Source organism: Psammomys obesus, unplaced genomic scaffold, assembly GCF_907164565.1.
Source record: "Psammomys obesus unplaced genomic scaffold, mPsaObe1.curated_primary_1811, whole genome shotgun sequence".
Classification (NCBI taxonomy): domain Eukaryota; kingdom Metazoa; phylum Chordata; class Mammalia; order Rodentia; family Muridae; genus Psammomys; species Psammomys obesus.
The window spans coordinates 1886871-1906420 of NW_026596079.1; the positions used below are offsets into that span (position 1 = coordinate 1886871).

At 52.0% G+C, this 19550-nt stretch overlaps 2 protein-coding genes across 2 annotated transcripts; both read left to right on the plus strand.

Moving 5' to 3' along the window:
* Positions 1-1136: 1136 nt before the first annotated feature.
* Positions 1137-7752, plus strand: LOC129690803 (secreted Ly-6/uPAR domain-containing protein 2-like). Its single transcript, XM_055626653.1, has 3 exons — positions 1137-1188; positions 4451-4549; positions 7541-7752. The coding sequence occupies exons 1-3, from the start codon at positions 1137-1139 to the stop codon at positions 7750-7752; spliced, it is 363 nt and encodes a 120-aa protein (XP_055482628.1).
* A 10372-nt stretch (positions 7753-18124) lies between these two features.
* On the plus strand, positions 18125-19346 carry Ly6d (lymphocyte antigen 6 family member D). The gene is made up of 3 exons (XM_055626788.1): positions 18125-18179; positions 18780-18878; positions 19046-19346. Exons 1-3 carry the CDS (start codon positions 18128-18130, stop codon positions 19276-19278), a joined length of 384 nt encoding a protein of 127 aa, XP_055482763.1. The 5' UTR covers positions 18125-18127; the 3' UTR covers positions 19279-19346.
* The last annotated feature ends 204 nt before the right edge of the window (positions 19347-19550 follow it).

The window sequence follows — 19550 nt, forward strand, 5'->3', positions numbered from 1 at the left end:
TCACAGCGCAGTGAGGCTCCCGGCATCTTCATCCCACCTCAAGGGAGATAGAGAAGAGGCCCTGAGGCTTCTAGGCCTCTAGAAGACATCTAGAAAAGGGTTCAGGCTCTATGTGGGCACCTCCAAGGCACAGGTCAGGGCCGGGGTTAAAAAAAGAATGTTTTGATAAAGGTGATTTGCCTGCAGGTTGTGCTCTGGGCACAAGGCTAGGTCTGGATGAGGGTCTGAAGGTAGAAGGAGCATCCTATACTAGGGACTGAGGGAATCAGAATCTACTTGGACAGGTACATAAATCCAGGGGATACCAGGGGGCCTAGGCTGGAGGTCTGAGAGGAAGGAGACCTGGGCAGGGTCAGCCATGGGATGGGACAGGAGGAATAACAAGAAATGTGAGCTCTGACCTCTCAGCCTCAGACCCCAGCAAGACCCCCACAACCAATGTAAGCACAAGTCATTTCCTGTCTCTTCTGGGAACCCTGGTCATTGCACAGCTTCCAAGGTGGAGGCCAGATACAGGGATGGGATGTCCACCAGGCTGGCCAGTACAGCTAGTCTTTGCCCTGATGAGGTTCCCCCGCCCCATATCAGCCTCTAAGCAGGCAGAGCCTCAGCCCTTACCTCCGAGTTAGAATTGGCCTTTCTACCTGGTCCTCAGGAACTACATGTACACTGAGATCGAAGGGGCCAGCTTCAGCCCATAATACCACAGTTTCTCCCATTAAATTGGGTTTGGTGTCTTTCTGACTGCCTAATGTGAGCGAGAAGGCAGAAGGGAAGGGCTGTGATACTCAGAAGAGTGGCTATTCAGACCCCCAGGGGAGAACCGTGTTCCTCTTAGGCTACAAGACAGGGCTGTCACTGCAGACCTCCTTTCTCCCTGGTGAAGCTGGGGTCTGTTGGTAACTGCCAGAAAGGGAGAAGGGAGGCTGCTGGCTCGGGACCAAAGTGCAGGCTAAGGGGGCGCCTTGGAGGTGGGGCTGAGGGAGCCTGGATGACATGAGTCAGGCCAGCCAGCCCTGCCACCCCAAGCTCATCGCCCCCCCCCCCCGGTCAAATTACCAGGTTTCCCAGGCACTCCGTAGCCTTATAAAGGCACCCTCTCCCTGGTGGCTCCCAGTTGCTGGTGGAGAGCCATGATGAGGCCCCTCCTGGTCCTGACGCTGCTGGCTGTGGTGTGTGCTTCTTTGGGTAAGGCGCCGGCTGCACCTGGTGTGCAGGAAGGCAGATGGCCTCTGGGAAGGGTTCAGGAGTATGGGGCCAGTGGGGCTTCTGAGCTGAGAGAGAGGGTACCATCCGGGACACTGGCCTGGTAAGGAGGCTGGTAAGGGAGTGAGGAACAAGCTCACTGCCCAAGCAGACTGGGAAGCCTCTTCCTTTTAGATATTATGTGCTGCCTTTCTGGCTCTTTGGAAAGGGGGGCAGAGGTACAGAAGCGGGAGCTATCCTGGGTACCACTTGTGGGTACTGGGTCCTGGGATTTAGTGAGATGGGTCCGCTATCCCCTTCCTCACCCCTACCTCCTTCTCAGGATGAGGCGCTCCTGGAATGCAGCACTCTTGGTGCTAAAAAGGAAGGTCGTCAGCAAGCAGACTGCATGGGTCAACCCTCCGTGATCCTGATGACCTGGTTTAGGGACAGAAATGAGGCCGGGGGTGTGGTGGGAGGAATGTACTTCAGCCTGTGATTATCAGTGGAATAATTATCAGCTCCAAGATAATTAGCCCCATCAGCTTCCCCTGAGCGTGGGGAGGGGGCGGAGGGAAAAGAAGGGCTTTGAGAAGCAGTCTAGCCATCAGGTGTTCATGTAGGAGGGTGGAAAGGCAGGTGGAGGGACACTGGGCGAGGGTGGAGGCTGGCCTGGAGGACAGGGAGGAAGTCAGGGTCAGGTTGGGGCATCACTTAGCAAAAAGATGGAGTGGAAGATCCTTGGGAGGCCTCAGACCAGAGATACCCATTGAGCAGGATCTCCCAGCCCAGGAGGCAGGAAACAAGGCAGGAGGGTGGGAAGGCTGAGTCAGAAGGTGGAACAGTGCCTGGCTGGGACACTTCTGTCCTCGAGGCTCAGCTTTTCTGGGAGGTTGACCTTATAGCATCCTGTAGGACAGTGCCTGCTGGGAACTCGTTAGGGCTCTGAGAGCTTAAGGAGGGCAGTCCATTCATTATCTCTCACCAGCTCCTAGGGCAGAGGGTCTCTGGGGACGGCAATGAAGAAACTGGGGTACTATGATGTCCTTGTCTAGAATAATCTAGAGTGTCTCCCCAGCCAAACAGGACTGGGGACTAGTATGCAAAGTTCTGCATGGGGTGGGAGATCATAGCCAGAAGACCTCCCCAACAAGGAAGCCATTTTTTTCCCCTGAGCATTCCAGAGACCCTAAACTGGGAAATGTATATATCTTATCTCAGAAAAGAGTGCCAAGTACCACAGATAGCTCCCAGCTCTCAACACAGGACCACCACAGCTTCAACACTGATGGCTCTCATGTGGAAGGGGTAATTATCTAACTCCACAGGTAAAACTGACTTAAGGTCCAGGCAGGTAGGCATTGCCAAGGACACCTGTTACCCAATACTCTTACAGGGAGACCCCTACGAGGACACTCCCCCGTAAGACACACCTGCTATTCAATTACAGGACACACCTGCTATTCAATACCCTCAAGTGAAACTCCTAGAGGACACTCCTTGCCAGACACCCCTCCCAAGGCCTAGGCAAGAGACATCTTTCCCAGCTTCTCAGCCTCTGTACCAGAACCCCTAGCATGCCTTGTCAAAGTCGAGGTGTCCTTGCAACCCTCCAGGCTGGCCTTGCCTCCAAAGTTCTGCACCTTTGGTCAATGCAACTGTTCTCAACCACGCATAGAAATCTACTCATGTGCGCAAAGATGTGAGGCTTCCCAGGTTATCCTGCCCTCTCACAAACTATTGCCTCCCAGCAGGAGTCACCACAGAGTAATCGCTGTGCTTTCTGCCCAAGTACCCTTACAGGAGTCTCTAGGCAGCCTGTGTTCTCTCGAGCGCTCTCTTGTCAGTTTCTGTGGTTGGAAGCTGTGGTCAATGTCACAACATCTGGAATTACCCGTCTCTGGAGCCTGTCCAGCTCCCTAGCACTGGCAGCCTTTTGCTGAAGCTTCTGCCTTCAGCCTGGAGGTGAGGGCCACCAACAGGCCTTGGGCAGAGTGGGACAGAGCCAAGGCTGTTCTTTCCTTAGAGGTGAACAGCTCTAAGTACCTCCTGATACTTAGGGACACAAAGTTGTTAGAGCCAGCCTGCTCTGGCTAGGAGGCAAGCTGTCTCTAGGAAGGCAAATGTCCTAGCCCTGGAAGCTCCTGTCAGTCCTCTTCCAAGGAAGGAAGGGACAGGAGCCGCGTGCGTTATGAACTCTGTCATTTTATCATCTGAGAAGGCCAAGAACACCACTGTTCCCACATTGTAGATGAGGACACTATGAGTGGCGGTAGGGATAATAAGAATTAGAAATTCTAAATTGGCCCTCTTTATATTTCTTCCTGATGCTTTATCCCTTCTGCCACCCATCATCTATCTCCCCATTCATGCACCTACCCACCCACCCATGTATTCATCTAAACATCCACCTGCACATGAACCCAAATATCATCCATTCATTCACCTACATACCCCTCCATGCCTGCACCCTTTCACTACATATTTCTTCATCCATCTGCCCATTGCTCTGCTCATCCATTCACACACTTATCCATTCACTCATCTATCCTTATAGCCATATAACCACATACTCATCGATCCATCGATCCATCGATCCATCCATCCATCCATCCATCCATCCATCCATCCATCCATCCATCCATCCATAAGTCCATCTAGGCATCCATGTTTTAATCTATCTACCCTCCTAGCCATCCATCCATCCACTCATCCAACCATACATACATATTCTCATCTATCCATCCATCCATCCATCCATCCATCCATCCATCCATTCTTCCGTCTGTCCATCCATCCACCCACACCTATGTATATTCATATATACACCACCTACCCATCTGATCTTCCCCTGGTTTAGCTGATAAGGATCTCCTATATTTACTAATGTTCTCGGTCTCCTTGCCAGAGGGATAAATACAGAGCAGAGAGGCAGATAAGTGTGGGAGTTCATAGGTGCCTAAGGCAGACCGTCTCTCAGTCTAGTCTGAGGGTATCATGCCATCACACCCCACACCTTCCGGTAACACACACTGACGCTTTGATACTGGCATACACAGGGCCAGAGGGGACAGAGAAAGAAGCGCATCAGAATCGCTACCATGAAGTTCCTAGCTACTCAGACCCTCCCAGAGAACTGGGGGAAACTCCTGGAGGAGAAAGGAGGATCAGAGAGAGGGTAATGACCTTGAGTGGGCCACCAGGCAGGTGGCTGGGCACTTAGCCCCAGCCCCGGCCCAGACTGATGGCCTGTGCTTCCCCCCAGCCCGGGCCCTGCACTGCCATGTGTGCTGTGGGCACGAGAACTGCGAGTCTCTCGTGGAGTGCGCCTTGACGGACAAGTACTGTGTGATCACTCGGGCCAGTGAGTACCCTGGGCCGTGCAGGCCCCATCCCACCACCCCACCAGCACTACACAAGTGCTTTCCGTACCCCTTTGGCTTCTTTTCACGCTCCACATCAGAAGAACCTCGGTATCCCCATATCAGACCCTAGGGACACCATTATTCTCCAGTTTACAGTTTAAACTAGGCTGAAAGATTAGGTGGGAGGAGGGTTGGATGTAAGTTGACATACTAAAGATACTGGCATCGCAGCCTGGTATTTCAGGCCCATCTGGATCTTTACTGCTCACCCAGATCTCTGTCTCCGATCAGCCAGCCATAGCATTTGCCCCTGGGTACCCTGCCATGACTCTAGAATTCATTCCTGCCACTGTTGAGATTCCCTGAACAGCACTCTCCCTTGTACTTGCCAGGCCAAACCCTCTCCTTTCTACATCCTACCGTGCATCTGGTTCTCCCCCTAGCAGAGGGGCTGAGCTGGGGGCCTAGAGCTTGTGTATGGGGCTGTGATGGTGGCTGTGATGGGGTTCAGGCTTGGTGCTGGGGTAGCTGGGAGTAAGGAGTCAGTTATCTGAAGTGGTCCGAGAAGAAAGCTGAGTACAGCAGAGAGGCCAACAGTCCTTGCAGACTCTGAGGATCCAGGTGGACAGTGTCACCTCTAGGTCTCGAAGGGTTTGGGGATACTCTCTTTGCTGTTGCCATTGTAACTGGGTCATGGGGCCTTTGGGCCCAGTGAATGGAAGTTACTATGGTCATTAGGCCATAAAGGTATCCCGTTCTGGGAAGAGGGGAAGTCAGACGTTTTCCCAGTGTAGCCCTGGACTGTCCATAAGAACAGTTTCCTACAAATCCCAGTGGTGACATGGGCCCTTCTAGCTCAGACTTGGAGTCATTCCTATTTTATGAGGAGGCAGTGTCCTGGTACAGCCACACAAGCCCCCAGCCCAGACCCTACGTGACACTCCTGTCCACGCTCTGGCTGGCTCTTGTACCGTTTGGCTTAGGGGCTCTAGGAGGAAACATCACATACTCCTCCACTACCTCCAGGACCCTCCACACCTTTCACAGGAGCATCCTGCCCAGAGGCAACTACCCTTACTTATCTACAGTTGTGCTGCAGGAAGTAAACACCTAGAGGGCAACAGGCCCAGAGACTGCCCAAGGGCAAAAGGCAAGAACAGAGAAAAAGGGATCTGTGCCCAGCAGCAAGTGATTGCCACATCAGGAACCAAAACCCATCAAAGACCTAAGCAGAGGGGCCCTGCTGATAGCAAAGGTAGAAAACAGTGAGGTCGCGAGGGCACGCAGGAAGAGCCTCTCCATAGCTCCACCCCTGGGCAACAGCTTCTCTCAGGTACCCCAGGGCTTCTGCACCGTCCTTGCCCTGGTTGGCATCTCCCCCTTGCTGAGCATGTGTCTATCTGGCCCGTGGCCTGTCCATTCATCTCCGAGCTATGTGAAACCATTCCTGTACGCTAGGACCTCAGAGGTCATGGCCAAGCAGAGTTGAAAGGTATCCTTTAGAAGGCAGCAGAAAGTTCCCTGGAGAAGCAACCTGGGTTGGGGACAAGACGCTTTTGGAAGGAGATTCCATTGTGGGTAGACAGAGGCATCTGTTCGTGCCCCTTTCCAATGAAGTGACACAGGCAGGACAAAGGGCTTCCTGGCCCCACGGCGAAAGGGGTGCAATGATATTAGTGGTCTGCTGCAGACCCCATGTACCGGTCCCATGGGTTAGGAGACACCTCTAGCTGCTGGGTTTCCATGGAGAGAGGACTGATGGATTACCAGAGCCTTCTCTCTCTAAGCCCTGGGCAGGAGAAGGTGCCTCAGGGCCCATTATTTCCTAGCAAGTTTTCACACACAGCCACTGAGGCCGCTTCTTTCCTGCTTTATCTGGGATAGTAAAGGTCCCTACTTTAGAACTGGGCATTTACTGAAAGATGTGAAGTGTGGCATCCCTTTTGCCCCAGGAGGAGGCTGCGTCCTGATGGTGCTTCCTGGGCCTGGACCGGTAGAAGCCACTTGAAGCACATGCCAGGGTCTTGGGTTCTCTTTTTGTCCGGGAGCTGCTGCGATCCATTCTGACCCTCAGCTTCCTGTGTTGCCAAGGCCAGGAGAAGACTACTCAGGGGTGGCACTGAGCTCAGTCACTTAACCACTGCCAACTAATAATTAACACGTTACTCACACTCTCCTCACACCAGGGCAACCCTCAAACTATCCACACCTTTCTCATTATCCCAAAGAAGGGCTGAGGCAAAAGCATCCTGAGATAGTTATCCCTCCTCCATCTCACAATGTCTGGGCCAACTCCAGGCTAGAGGCCCCTGATCGAAGGGCTGGGGTCACAGCTCCCAGAACCTCTGAACAGTGCAGGTTAAGGGAAGCTGCTTTCTTTCCCAAGGGCCACGTGGTCTCCAGAGCCCTGCTGTCCTAGCTGTGTGTAGATACATGGCAAGTCATTCCCGTTACATGAATGCAGAAACAGAGCAAGTCTTACACAGTGGTCCTTCCGGAGACGCTCTCAAACCAGGCCAACATCTCCTTTCCCAGGGACCCTTGCGAGCCCAGCCTCTCATGGATTGTGAGACCTAGGGGCCCTTGTGTGGGCCATGGGTCACTCAGCCGGTCTAGTCTCAAGAGGCGAGCTAACTGCGGTCCAAGCCTGTCTTTTGGTATCTGAATCCCAGAGGAGAGGAGAGGGAAGGGATGGGGCAAAAAAGAGGTGAATCATCTGTCTCTCAGGAAAGGGGAAATAGAGGGAGGGAGGAGTCTTCAAGTCAGTCCTTTGGCCTTGGATGTTACACAACCCAGCCCATCATAAGGAAGACATGTCTCCACAGGCGCTGAGGAAGAGCATCCATTCACGAGGCTCTTGAGAACACCTCCAAGCTGCCACCCCAAACACTCAGAGTCCGAGGCTGCACGTTCCCTGAGCGCTGGCTGGGTGGTAGCAGCTGCAGGGACTGTGGCCGCAATACTCATGACCATTCCTCCTGTTTCCACAGCCAACCCTGGTGGCATCCTGGTCATGAAGTCCTGCGCCCCAACCTGCCCCAACAGCACCATGTCTTCAGATGGCCGCGCCCTCTCTGTCTCCTGCTGCCAGGGCAGCCAGTGCAACCGCAACGCTGCCTCAGGTCTGACCAGCAGCCTCGGGGCTCTATGGGCCAGTGCCTCTATCAGCCTACTGTGGGCACTGCTTCGGGCTGCCTGGTGAGGGCCTGGGTGGCCTTTCCCTATCATCATGGGATCTCTCTGCAGCCTCAGTAGCACCCTACTCCCCATCCAGCCCAGGCTGTTACTCTCTCTGCCCATTCCCCCCCCCCCCAAGACACATTCAGTCTTCCCTTCTGTCACAGAAAGGAAGTAACAGTACCTGCCCCAAAGGCTCCTGCCCAGAGCCTAGCTCTCCTCCTGCCTCAGGAAGTCCTTCAACAGGGCACAGGGACACACCTCCAACAAACCCTGACCCCTATGAGACCTCCGCCTTTTATTGGGTCCTGGCCTTGCCTAGCTACCCTCAGTAGGAAGAGCCACTGTTCCCCCCCCCCCCCCCCCCCCCCCCCCCCCCCCCATTTCAGGAGCTTCAAACAGACCTTCGGCTTGGCATTTGTATTACCCTCTCCTTGCCTGAAAGGGCCCTGTATATGGCCCTCTGGACCCCTGGGCCTCTTCTGTGTGTGAAGTGACCCTGGTACATGACATGATTTTAAGGTTTTGGCACCGTCCAACTGAACATCAGCTTTTAAAAGGTCCTCTGACTTTCCAGTGTGTGTGTGTGTGTGTGTGTGTGTGTGTGTGTGTGTGTGTAGGGGTAAGGGCTTGCTGTCAGGCAATGGAATGGGTGTTTGTCCTCCCTGGGCATGGGTAACCTGTTATGTCTCCCTGGCAGCACTATCTTGCCAGCTCTTTCCTGATGCTGTCCTAAGAGAAGAATAAATGTGCAAGTCTGCTTGGCCCAAAGTGTTGGCTCTGGGGAATTTCTGGTCCTTGGTCAACCTCACCCTCAGACGGGCAGGAGCCCTTGAAACAGGAACTATTACTACATAAGCCCAGGTGGAATTCTTACTACATAAGCCCAGCTGCAGGAGTGCTGTCTCTGCCTTGGACTCAGGCCTCCTGAGTCTATACTGGGTCCAAAATAGAGGGAACAGACTTCTACCCACTACTCCAACTTGGGGGGGACTCACAGGGATCCCCTGAGAGCACTTCTGGGCTGTGTTGTCCCTGGTGCTGGTATTGGTGAGATGCTCCCATCCTTTACAGTATCCTCAAGTCCCTAAAAGCCCATATGCCTTGTTGGTGGCCTAGGAAACCTTCCTTTTTCTGAACAGTCACCAGGACAGTCAAGGCCATGTCTCCTCCAGGGCTCTTCTTGAGGGGGAAAGCTAGAGCCCCTGAACTCTGGAGAGTTTTGCTCCCTACCCTTGCTGTCTTTCCCAGTCATGCAATAAAACACCCTGGCAAAAGCAGTTGAAGAGTTGGTTTTGGCTCGCCATTCAAGCTCCATGCCTATCTGTGTACCACCTGTGTGCCTGGTATTCAAGAAGGTCAGAAAAGGGTGTCAGATCATTTGGAACTGGAGTTAACAGACAGTTGTGGGCTGCCACGTGGATGCTGGGAACCAAACCCGGGTCCTCTAGAAGAGCAGCCAGTGCTCTTGAGCGCTGAGCCATCTCTCAGTCCCTACTCAGTTTCCTTTCTCCACTTATACAACTCAGAGTCCCAGCCGTGCCCACCTCAATTAATACAGTCAGATTAATCGTCTATAGACATGGCCAAGAGACCCATCTCCCAAGTGATTCTAGATTCTTTCAAGTCAACATTTATCACTGTCACACTGCCCAGTGACTGAAGAGCCTCCTCTACCTTGTTTGGTGAGCCCAGGAGCCTGCCCCTGGGCTTGCACCCCTGCCTTTTCCCTGCCTCCAGGCCTGTGAGAGCTGCCTGCCCTGCCAGCCTACCTATCCAGCCCCAGATCTCTGCCCTGCTCTTCTGCCTCTTGCTCGGAGGCTAGAAAATAGGACTATTGACTGTTCCCTTCTTCTTTACTGCTTTACATCTGAAACTGGAGATTAAGCTCAGAGATACAGTATTTGCCTGATGTAAACATTTGTTTCTCATATCCCTTCCCAGACAACAAGGACAAACATCCAGGACAGGTAAGTGGGAGTAGGTCTCCTATCTGCCTAGCAGGGGTCACTTGCATTGCCTGGCTTTGGCTCAGAGCCTTCCCAGATAATGTTTTCCTTTTCTGGGAGAATGGTACTTGGCCCTCCACTCAGCCTACCTTACTTACCTCACCTGCTGCAACCCCAGGCTACAGAGCCGGGACACACCCACTAGTTACCTGCTTGCTACCTCCACCTCCGGGAGTGTCTTCCCACATCCCAGAAGACACCTCCTGTGGCTTCACAGGGCCACAGTACCTTAGTGTCTAGACTGGAGTGCCCTGCCTCACATGCCCCCAAGTCAGAACTACACGCTGGGCAACATTTTGAAACACTAGTTCCTAAGTCTTGGGAGCCACAAGCTGGAACAGTGGAGATGGCTTATCACACACCTGCAGCTGAGGAGGACAAGAAAGGTGGGGAAGGCTAAGAGTACTGAGTGAGCTAAGGGTGCTGAGCAAGACCTCCTGAAACCCGGGCATACCTCGGCCCCGGCCCCATGCAGCTCTTCATAAGTCTTTCTTGAGTGGCTATTCTACTTTTCCAGAGTCTGGGGAGGGGAAGTGGAGAGGGTTCTGAGGCAGGCATTCAGAAGCATGGGGCCCTCTCCTGTCTGACCAAGTTTCCCAACGTTCAACTAGATGCGCAGCCAGTTCCCACTGTGTGGTTGCAACTGTCTCCTCCCAGGGTTCTGCTTTCAAAAGTCGGCCAGGGCAAGGGGATATATATAGTTCATCACCAAGCTAAGAACCCTTCTTGGACTCAGAGGAGGAAGTGGTTGTATACAGAACTTTCTAGAGTGCCCCACCAAACCAACTTTCATGGCTCCTGGGGAGGTAGATGGTGTGGGCAGCCTGAGCTCTCTCCACTCCTCAGGCTGCCCTCAGGTCTGCCATCAGCACACCCAGGGAGCCTTCTGCAAACAGGCCACCCCCTGCTACATTTGGATCCCTTCATGACAACAAACTCATCCCTGCTCCGTGGCAAGAGATGGCAACTTCCAGCAAAGCTGCAAATCCATGTTAGGGCTTGCCAAAGCAGAGGGAGGAACAGACTGTCCTGGGAAAGCATTGGAGCTCACGCAAAGGAGGTGGCTTGAGGAGCCTGCAGGAGCAGAGAAAGTGGAGCCCTGGGTAGGGGGCAGCAGAAAGTGGAGTGTCCATCCTATGTAGGATTTATGGGCTGGGTAGGGAAGCTGGGTTTGACCCTAAGAGCACTAGGTCAGCAGAAGAGGGACTCCATCCAACAATGTCTAGGTCAGGGCCTTGGCTCTCAGGAAAGAAGTGATGTAAAGATAGTGGGGTTGGGGACATAGCAACAGCCCCCGAGCTTGGGAGGCATATATTTGGCTGAGAGGTAGAGACAGGCAGGTAGGAGCCCCAGGGTCTGGAGAGGGTGCAGATGGAAGAGTTTGGTGCACACAAGGGAGTGTCACTGTTGGCACTATTCAGGCACTGGCTTCCTGGGTGCTCAACAGAGGCCAGCTGGGGTGAGGGAAGAAGCAACTAGAACTCTCCAGGGCTTACGCTAAGATTCAACTCATAGTGAAGCCAAAGATGGAAGGCTAGCTCTGGGATTAAGCCCACTGTGACAGCTAGTGGAGAGTTCTGGAGTGAAGGCAGGTGCTGTCTATGCCCTTTTCATCTGCCCAGTGACCATCTGACCTGCTCTCTTGAATGATGTATCTTCTGCTCTGGGCACTGGCATCTCTGCCCTCCAAGAACCTGCCCATTCCTCTCTCTTACATAACTCTGGGTGCAGACAGATTCCTTAATCCCTTAATCCTTTAGGGATTGTGGCAGTGAGCTCCTGGCAGAGCAGTTAGGACCCTCCTCCCTGCCTCGGAGCTGTCCCCACACCCAGAGAAGACTTCAGCACCAGGCAACGCCTTACAAGCAACACACCCATGCCTTGGATCCAGCATCAAAGTGGGGTCCTTGAGGGCACCTGGCTAAGCCTCCTGACCCGGCCTCAACTACCTGAGGCTGAAGGAGCAGAGGCCGGCCTCCTGCTCCAGGCATGTGAGGACAGTCACCTGCTCCAAGGGTATAGCTGATGACAGACAGATCAATAGGGCAGCAGTGTGATGAGGCATCCCTTTCCCTCTGAGGTAGGACTGGAGCTCTTCTCCCCAAGTCCTCTCCTATTCTCATATGTGTATATGTCACAAGCCCCCAAGCTGCCACTCTCAGCCTTGCTGACTTTGACTCCCACCCTGGACAATCTCAGCTTTCTCTTGTAGGATAACTTCTTCCAACAGCAGATGGCATCAGTAGAGATCACAGGCTAGGGACAAAGGCCTGGAGGGCAGAGACATTGCTGACCAAGTAACACTTTTCTGGGACAGGGTGAGACACTTCCTTGAGATTCCTCTGAGAGCAAATCTGTACTGAGTCATAAGGGAGGGGCTCATGGGCGAGGCGGGGATTCTCCCAAAGAGCTCTGGAACTATCACAGAGATTGTCAGGACTTCATCCTGAGATTGGGCTGCAGGTGACTCTATCCTAAAGTGTTGTGCCTAGATCATGATACCCCAAAAGACTGCCAGGAGTCAAGTCCATCGCAAAACACATGAGGATCTTTTTATTACAAGCTATAGTTTGGGCTCACACCCTCACCACTGTAACGGTTGAGAGCAGAGAGCCTTGTGCTCAGGTTAGGTGGTTGATTTAAAGATTCTGGTCCCTCCCAGCGCTCCCAAAGCAGGGGAATTCCTGCCTGGCAAGCATCTATTACACAAAAGGGGATGTTGCATTTTGAATTGATTGGCTGTAGAAATGCCCTCAAACCAGTAATGGTCTGGCTTCCTTTGTTTAGCTGTCCAAGGGGAGAGGGCCCAGTTTCCTAGCAACTGTATCTCTAGTGGGCAGGAAAAGAATGCAATAAGGCTGGTTCCTCCCCACAGGTAGCTAGACATGTCTCCACCTGTCTGGCCTTTGTTCAGGATTGCACTTTAAACTTTGAACCAATACCTCACAATACTAATTTTTAATTCTTCGTTCTCTCAAAAGTTATGACTAAGGAACCCACCTGGAGTTATCACATTACTTACTTTACAACTGAACTGATCACAGGTCTCTCCCCATTGTTAACAGAATCTGGCTCATTGACTCTTTCTGGACCACTCAGTCCAGCACAACCTCTATCATTCCACCTGCTCTCCTAACCTATTTGTCTTCATAGGCCTTGTTCATACTTGATGTCTCAAAATTCAGTTTGCTGTCTTTGCTGAATGGCGTACTGAAAGATTTGAGCTCTGTCACATCAATACTCTGCCTTGTGTACATATGTATTCCTGTGTGTCCAGTATGGAGACATGAACATGGATGATGCTCTGCAAATCATACTTATGGGATGGATGGACGGATAGAGGGATGGAAAAATGGATAAATGGGCAGAAAGGTATATAGAAGATGGGTGGATGAGTGAATGGGTGGAAAGGTGGATAAATGGATACATAGAACCATAGGAGGATAAGTGGATGGGTAGAGGATGAATGGATAGAGAGATGGGTAGTTGGACAGGTGGGCAAAGAATGGGTAGATGAGTGAATGTGTGGAGAGATGAGTGAGGGGATGGATGGATGGATGGATGGTAGGATATGAGGTGAAGTGGATGTAAATAGAATGGATACAGGCATGGATGGATTGGTTGGTAGGTAGATTACTAAGTGGATAACGGGGGATGGTTGAATAATAGATTGATAAATGGATGGGTGCAGTGACTGAGGGCTGGATAAGTGAGCGAATGGGTAGAGAATAGAGGATGCATGAATGATGGGTAGGTTGGTAGATGAATAAGTGGGCTGACGGGCAGGGATAGATGCTTGATTTATGGATAGTGATAGGTAGATAATAAACAGATGGTGGAAAGATGGCTGCTTGAATGAATGAGTACATAGATATGTGAATGGATCATGAATGAATGGTTGATAGATGAAAGGTGGAAGACGGAGCCTCTAGAGAATTGCTGTTGGTGGCCAACGTTTCAGAGAATAATTTAAGGTATGGTAGAGCTATGCCAGACAGCAGGTGAGCAATAACCACGTGTTGAAAGGCTATTGACATATAATGTTGATTCATATTATTATTAAGGCAGCAGTTATTTCTTAACCTGCTAGTTTATAAATAAAGACCCGGAAACCAGTTAGATTTTAATAAGCCTAAATGTACTGGGGTTGGGTAGCTAGTAACCCTCTAAGCTATCTTGTCCCAGCCCAAATCCCCATAAAGGCTTGCACATGTTTTCCATTTGGGCTGCTTCTCTCCATCATGCCAATCTTCAGAGCAAGCTCCTCCAGGCCACATGTTTCTATTACACTCTAACCACGGCGACCTGATCCTTCTTCCTCCTTCCTTTCTCCTTCCTCCTGGTCTCTCTCTCTGACCCCTAAACCCACCTACCTCTCTCTGCCCAAATCCAGGCTGTATGCAACTTTATTTAGCCAATCAGAGATAATTTGGGAGGCAAGGGTTACACCACATCACATCATTTTGGATACATGAGAATTTGCTCATGATTTTTTTTTGGGGGGGAAGCAGTTAGCGTTTGATCTGGAGCAGTAGCTCCAGATGAACCCCAACACCCATGTCTAGATTTGTGACTCCTTGTGAAAGAGTCACTCTTTGTTTTGTTTTTCAAGACAAGGTTTCTCTGTGTTGCCTTGGCTGTCCTGGCAAAGGTTACTCTTGTGCTAGGATAAAGGGTTGTAGAAGGAGAGGCCCCGGTCCAGAAGCAAGGCCCAGCTAATGGCTCCTTTTCCTGAGTGATGCTGACCCAGGCTCTGCCTGTCTCTGTGTCATTTGAGGCTCTACCTGTGTGATTAAGGGCCCCAGGGAAACACCCCTTTCTCCGCTGCCTGACTCACAGAGCATTTACGTGGCCTTGCAGAAAAAGAACTAGATCTAGGGTGTGGCATGAGAAACCAAAACTCCGGTGTCTTTGGTGCCTTTGTCTAGCGTTTTCTCTTTACCAGCTGATGGCCACCTACCCTCAGGTCTCAGCTTGGACAGATCTATAGAGGTCAGTCCTCCCATAGTGCCTCAAGCCCCCTCCCCACCTCTCTAGCTGTCATATCCATGCAGTGTACCATACACAGCAATGATATCTGTGTCCCTCTCTCCTGCTAGTCTGTGGCGCAGGACCGAGCTCTGCCTCTCTCCTCCCTTGGTGTCCCTTATACCAATAGTGACTAGAGTATAGCAGGCCCTTATTGTGAATGAATATTATGAATAAATGAATAATGAATAAATGAATATTATGAATAAATGAATAAATGAATGAATGAAGTGCCCTAAAGTATAGGGTGACTTGGGGGCAGGTAGGGGGCTGAGATGTGCCTACTCCTTATATATGCCAAGGTGTTTGGATACCTTCCACCTAGGGAGCTGACCTGTCTATGAATGCCCTCTTCGGGCCAGAAAAGGACACAGGACTGCACTTTCAGAAGGCTGTAGAGCTATGCTGTGCCTTCCCTCACCTCACCCATATTCCCTCCCTCAGGGCCACTCACACTCTCGTGATCTCTGTGTCACAGCATGAATGCAAGGGGGAGGAACATGAGCAGGGAGACCTCTGCTCCAGATAGAGGTCCAGGCTTGTCCCTCAACTTCCTGGCCAGCCTGTTGAGGTCAGGGAACGGGCAAACCTGAGGGGCAGGTGACAGCGTTCCTTGCCCTGTGTCCCTTTATTCCCACTTCCTGGGCAATATTCTTTTTCCAGCATCTCAAAGATAGAAATCAGGTTTCAGCCCAGGAGCTACGAACAAGGACTGGATAGCCCATGCTTTCAGTGCGTGAAAGAGGTGCAGAAGGCAGACATGAGGAACATGATGGCTCCTGTACCCACTCCATCTTGAACTTCCTCCAAGTGCCAGCCTGGCCACCTTCAACAGGACCCTTGCTGACTGCCTGAGTAGCCCCAAGAGTTCCTGTTACCAGAATCATAAACTCTCCTAAGGGAGAATTTAGTATGTGGCTATTTTAAACTTCTGCTGGAAACCAGCTGGGGAATAGGCAGCTGACACATCCTCGTAGTAATCCTACCAAGGACAAAGGCCCTTCCCACCATGCCTGTGGACCTCACCTATAGCCTCCAGATCCAAGACCCATGACCATCATGAAGCCTGAGGTCCCTGGGGGCAAGCCAGCATTCAGGTACCTCTTCCAACCCAGGGTATGAATGTGAAACCAATTGTACACTGTTATCATTCTTAGGCCCAGACCCTCACTTCTTTTCTGCCCTCCATTCCCAGACCCCACAATGCCACTGAACCCAAGAGAAGCTCCAAACCTGTTTTTCCAGAAGTTTCTGTACCTTTCCCAATGAATCATCTTCTCCCATTTACCAACTTCACCATCACCGCCCTGTTACGGAGACCTAAGTTCTGTTCTCAAGGCTCAGAACCACCCTCCTTTCTCCCCACCCACCTGTTCTCCCTGTGTCTAATGTGTTGCGGGAGGCCCTGGAGCTAGGTGGGCCTTTCCAAGGAAGCAATGACTCTGAATTTCAGGACTTTCCAGCTGCCTTAAGCAAATCCCAGGGAACCAGGTGTTATCTAGCGAAACGGGAAGGAATGGGACAGAGATGAGCCATTCTTCAGGGGCTCCTGTTTAAGCCCCCTCTCAGATTCCAGGTCCTGCCAAGTCCAAAAACCAGTCCAAGAAGAACCACATGGTGGGTCCCTTAGCAAGTGAAACGGGGGCTGTCTCTGACATGGGCTCTTGCCTGCTTTCAGTTCACTTTACCCTACCTGGGCCTCAGTGGAAGAGGATGTACTTAGTCCTGAGATAACTTGATGTGCCAGGGTAGTTTTGTAAGGGGTGGGGAGGCTCTTCTTTTCTGAGGTGAAGAGGGGGAGGAAGAAAAAGGTGGGAGGGTGGAACTAGGAAGAGAGAAGGGAGGGGACTGCAGTTGGGGTGTAAACTGAATAAGTAAATAAATTTTATAATAAGAAAGAAGAACCACATGGAAGCCTTCAAGACACTTGTCCTTTCACCCCAGCAAGTAGCCATTGTTTTACCCCCACTTGATTCAGCTCAGGAGCCAGCTAGCTCAGGGAAAAGCAGAGAGGAGGGCCCCAGGGTCTTGAGCCCATATCGAACTGCCCCAAGGTCTACAGGGCTTTAAGAATCTCAGCCTGATCCAGGTCAACCCATCATGAAGCTTGTCCCTCTGATTTGCAGAGATGCTAGTGAGACACATCTCTCTGTCTGTGCCTAGCCCTTTGAGGATAGCCTGGGCCCCCAGGACAGGAGCAGAAAAAGGACTCTACAGGGCCTCTCCACACTGCCCCCAGGTGAGGAGACAGAACCAGTAGATAGTGGGTAGTTATCTTTCCTCCAAGAACTAGAGTCACAGGGCAAAGACTGTCTCCAATGCATGCAAAGAAAGCATAGGTGGGGCTCAGGGGGAATGATAGAGACAATTATTAGCAACTGCCTGGGGTCCTGGGTTCTGAGGTCTGCCAAGGAACTCTCAAAGGTGGGGGAGCAAGGCAGAGATGCATAGCAACAGTTATAAGGTGGGAGAATGACAATGTTCTCACTACCATTGTGTGAGGGATGGGGGTGGGGACTCATTGGGAGTGGGGTCTGAGGCCCAAGCAGAGGGAGGAAGTGAAGGAATGGAGGAAAACTCTTATCTGCACAACAATAAGAAGCCTCCACAGCTTTCTGCTCCTCAGTTGACCCTATCCTATCCTGTCCCTACCTGTTTCCTGGGATGGTCTGGGGTGTTCATAGCCCTCACCTGGCCATACCGGCACACACAGAGACCCTTGCTTCCTTCCCACTGCCCCACAGTTGCTTCCACATTGTCAGCAAGAACCGTTGCTTGCCGGGGTTCCTTGATTCAAGGCACCACTGGGTCAAGCCAGCACTGAGCCCAGAGCAGAGGAATGTAACCTCTGTGCCTCCTGACCTGTGGGTATTGAGACATCCAGCATGCGCTGTGGCTGAAGAAAGTTCCCAGTGATAATTGGGTAAGGAAAGTAACAGGGTGGAAAATCAAAAGCAATGTGACCCAGGAATAGGTAGGTGATATCCACATGGAAAGAGAGAGAGAGAGAGAGAGAGAGAGAGAGAGAGAGAGAGAGAAGCAGCAGAGACAACAGTGGGAGAGATGGAGGCTCCACAGCATCCAGTGTCAGGGGCAGGAACTGGAACAGTCTGGGAGACTACTGCCCACAGCTAGCTTTGCTCAGGGAGGCCGAGGAGGTGAGGGGGCCAGGAACCTCAGTCTTTGCAGGTAGCAGGAGCCAGGCCTGTTCTGGGCTCCTGGGTGTGGAGCCAGGAAGGGTGGGGTGGGCCCTGATTTGCATGCTGCTGTCTGGCCTGCCCTTACTCCTCCCACAGCTCCTACCACATCTATAAAGTCTGGGGAGAGGAAGGGACCCCCCACCGCTTCCAGACAATTCTTAGCATGAAGTCAGCTCTGCTTCTCCTCCTTACCTTGACTGTGGTCATTAGCACAGGTAAGAGGCTGCACCCGGGGATCTGGAAGGGGTGGGTAGCTTTGTCTAGATACTGGACACTCAGCCCCAGGCCAGCTGGGCCTGAAAGGAGGTCATCAAATGCTAGAAGCTGGAATTTAAGGCTCAGAGAGCACGGATGTTGAGGGATGCTTGCCTCTTGAAATTTAAAACAAAATGAGTTTAACATCTTAACTCACTGGAATCATAAAAAGACAGTATTTCACAACCAGGGAATTTTAGCACTAACTCTTAGAACTGGGGTGCTTTGAGATGGAGGAGAGATGGAACTTTCTTGAGAGGCTCCCCTACTATCATCCTCACCTCACATCTGTCCTGGACAGCATGTGGGTAGCCCATCTTCCTCCAGGTTCTTCAGGAACTCAGACCTTTGGGATGGGGACACCTGTGTCTTTAACAAAGACCAAGAACATCCTGAGAGCCTTTCTACTCTGAACTCCCTCTGCTCTAGGGCTCCAAGGGACATCCAGACACCCTCTGAGCTTTGTGGGGTCTAGGGCAGGAGTTGGGTGACAAGTAACAGAAGGCTTAGTCATGGCAAAGACCTTTACTTGACTGACTCACTACCTTCTCGTCCTCCAGCCTGGGCACTCCGATGTCACGTGTGCACCAACACTATGAACTGTAAGCAACCTCAGACCTGTCCGGCCAGCTCCCAATATTGCAAAACTGTCACCACAGGTGAGTGGCGCGGTCCAAGTTCCCTCAGAGCCGAGAGACCAGCCTTAAGCATAATACTGGGGATGGGCCAGTCATGGTGTCGATGGTGGTTAAGAGTGGAGGATGTTCTGTGGGAGCCGGGGTGCATGGTAAGCCAGGCCTGATGCCCTTTCTCCTCCTGTGTGCAGTGGAGCCTCTGAGTGGGAACCTGGTGAAGAAAGAATGTGCAGACTCATGCACCGCCAACTACAGCCAGCACGGCCAAGTCAGCAGTGGTTCCGGGGTCACACACTGCTGCCAGGGTGACCTGTGCAATGAGATGCTGTACAGTGCTGCGCCTGTACCTGCCCTGCTCAGCAGTGCCACCCTGGGCCTGGCAGTGAGCCTGAGCCTCCTCGCTCTTATGGTTCTCAACATATAACGCACCGCTTCAGTCCTGGTTCCCAGGGTTCCCACGGCCCATCCTTGGTCATGATGGAGGCTAAGGCTGGGGGGCTATCCTTAAAGGCTGGGGCTGGGTCCTGGTGGGCACCAAGAGCCATTGGCTTACATAGCATAGTGCCTGCCCCAGGACAGGGAGGTGTGGCCTGCCGCCCAGCACAGGGGACAGACATGATCCATCTCCTCTGATGTACTTATTCCATTTGCTTTTCTACTTGAATCTCCACATGGAAATAAATGATCTAAAAATAC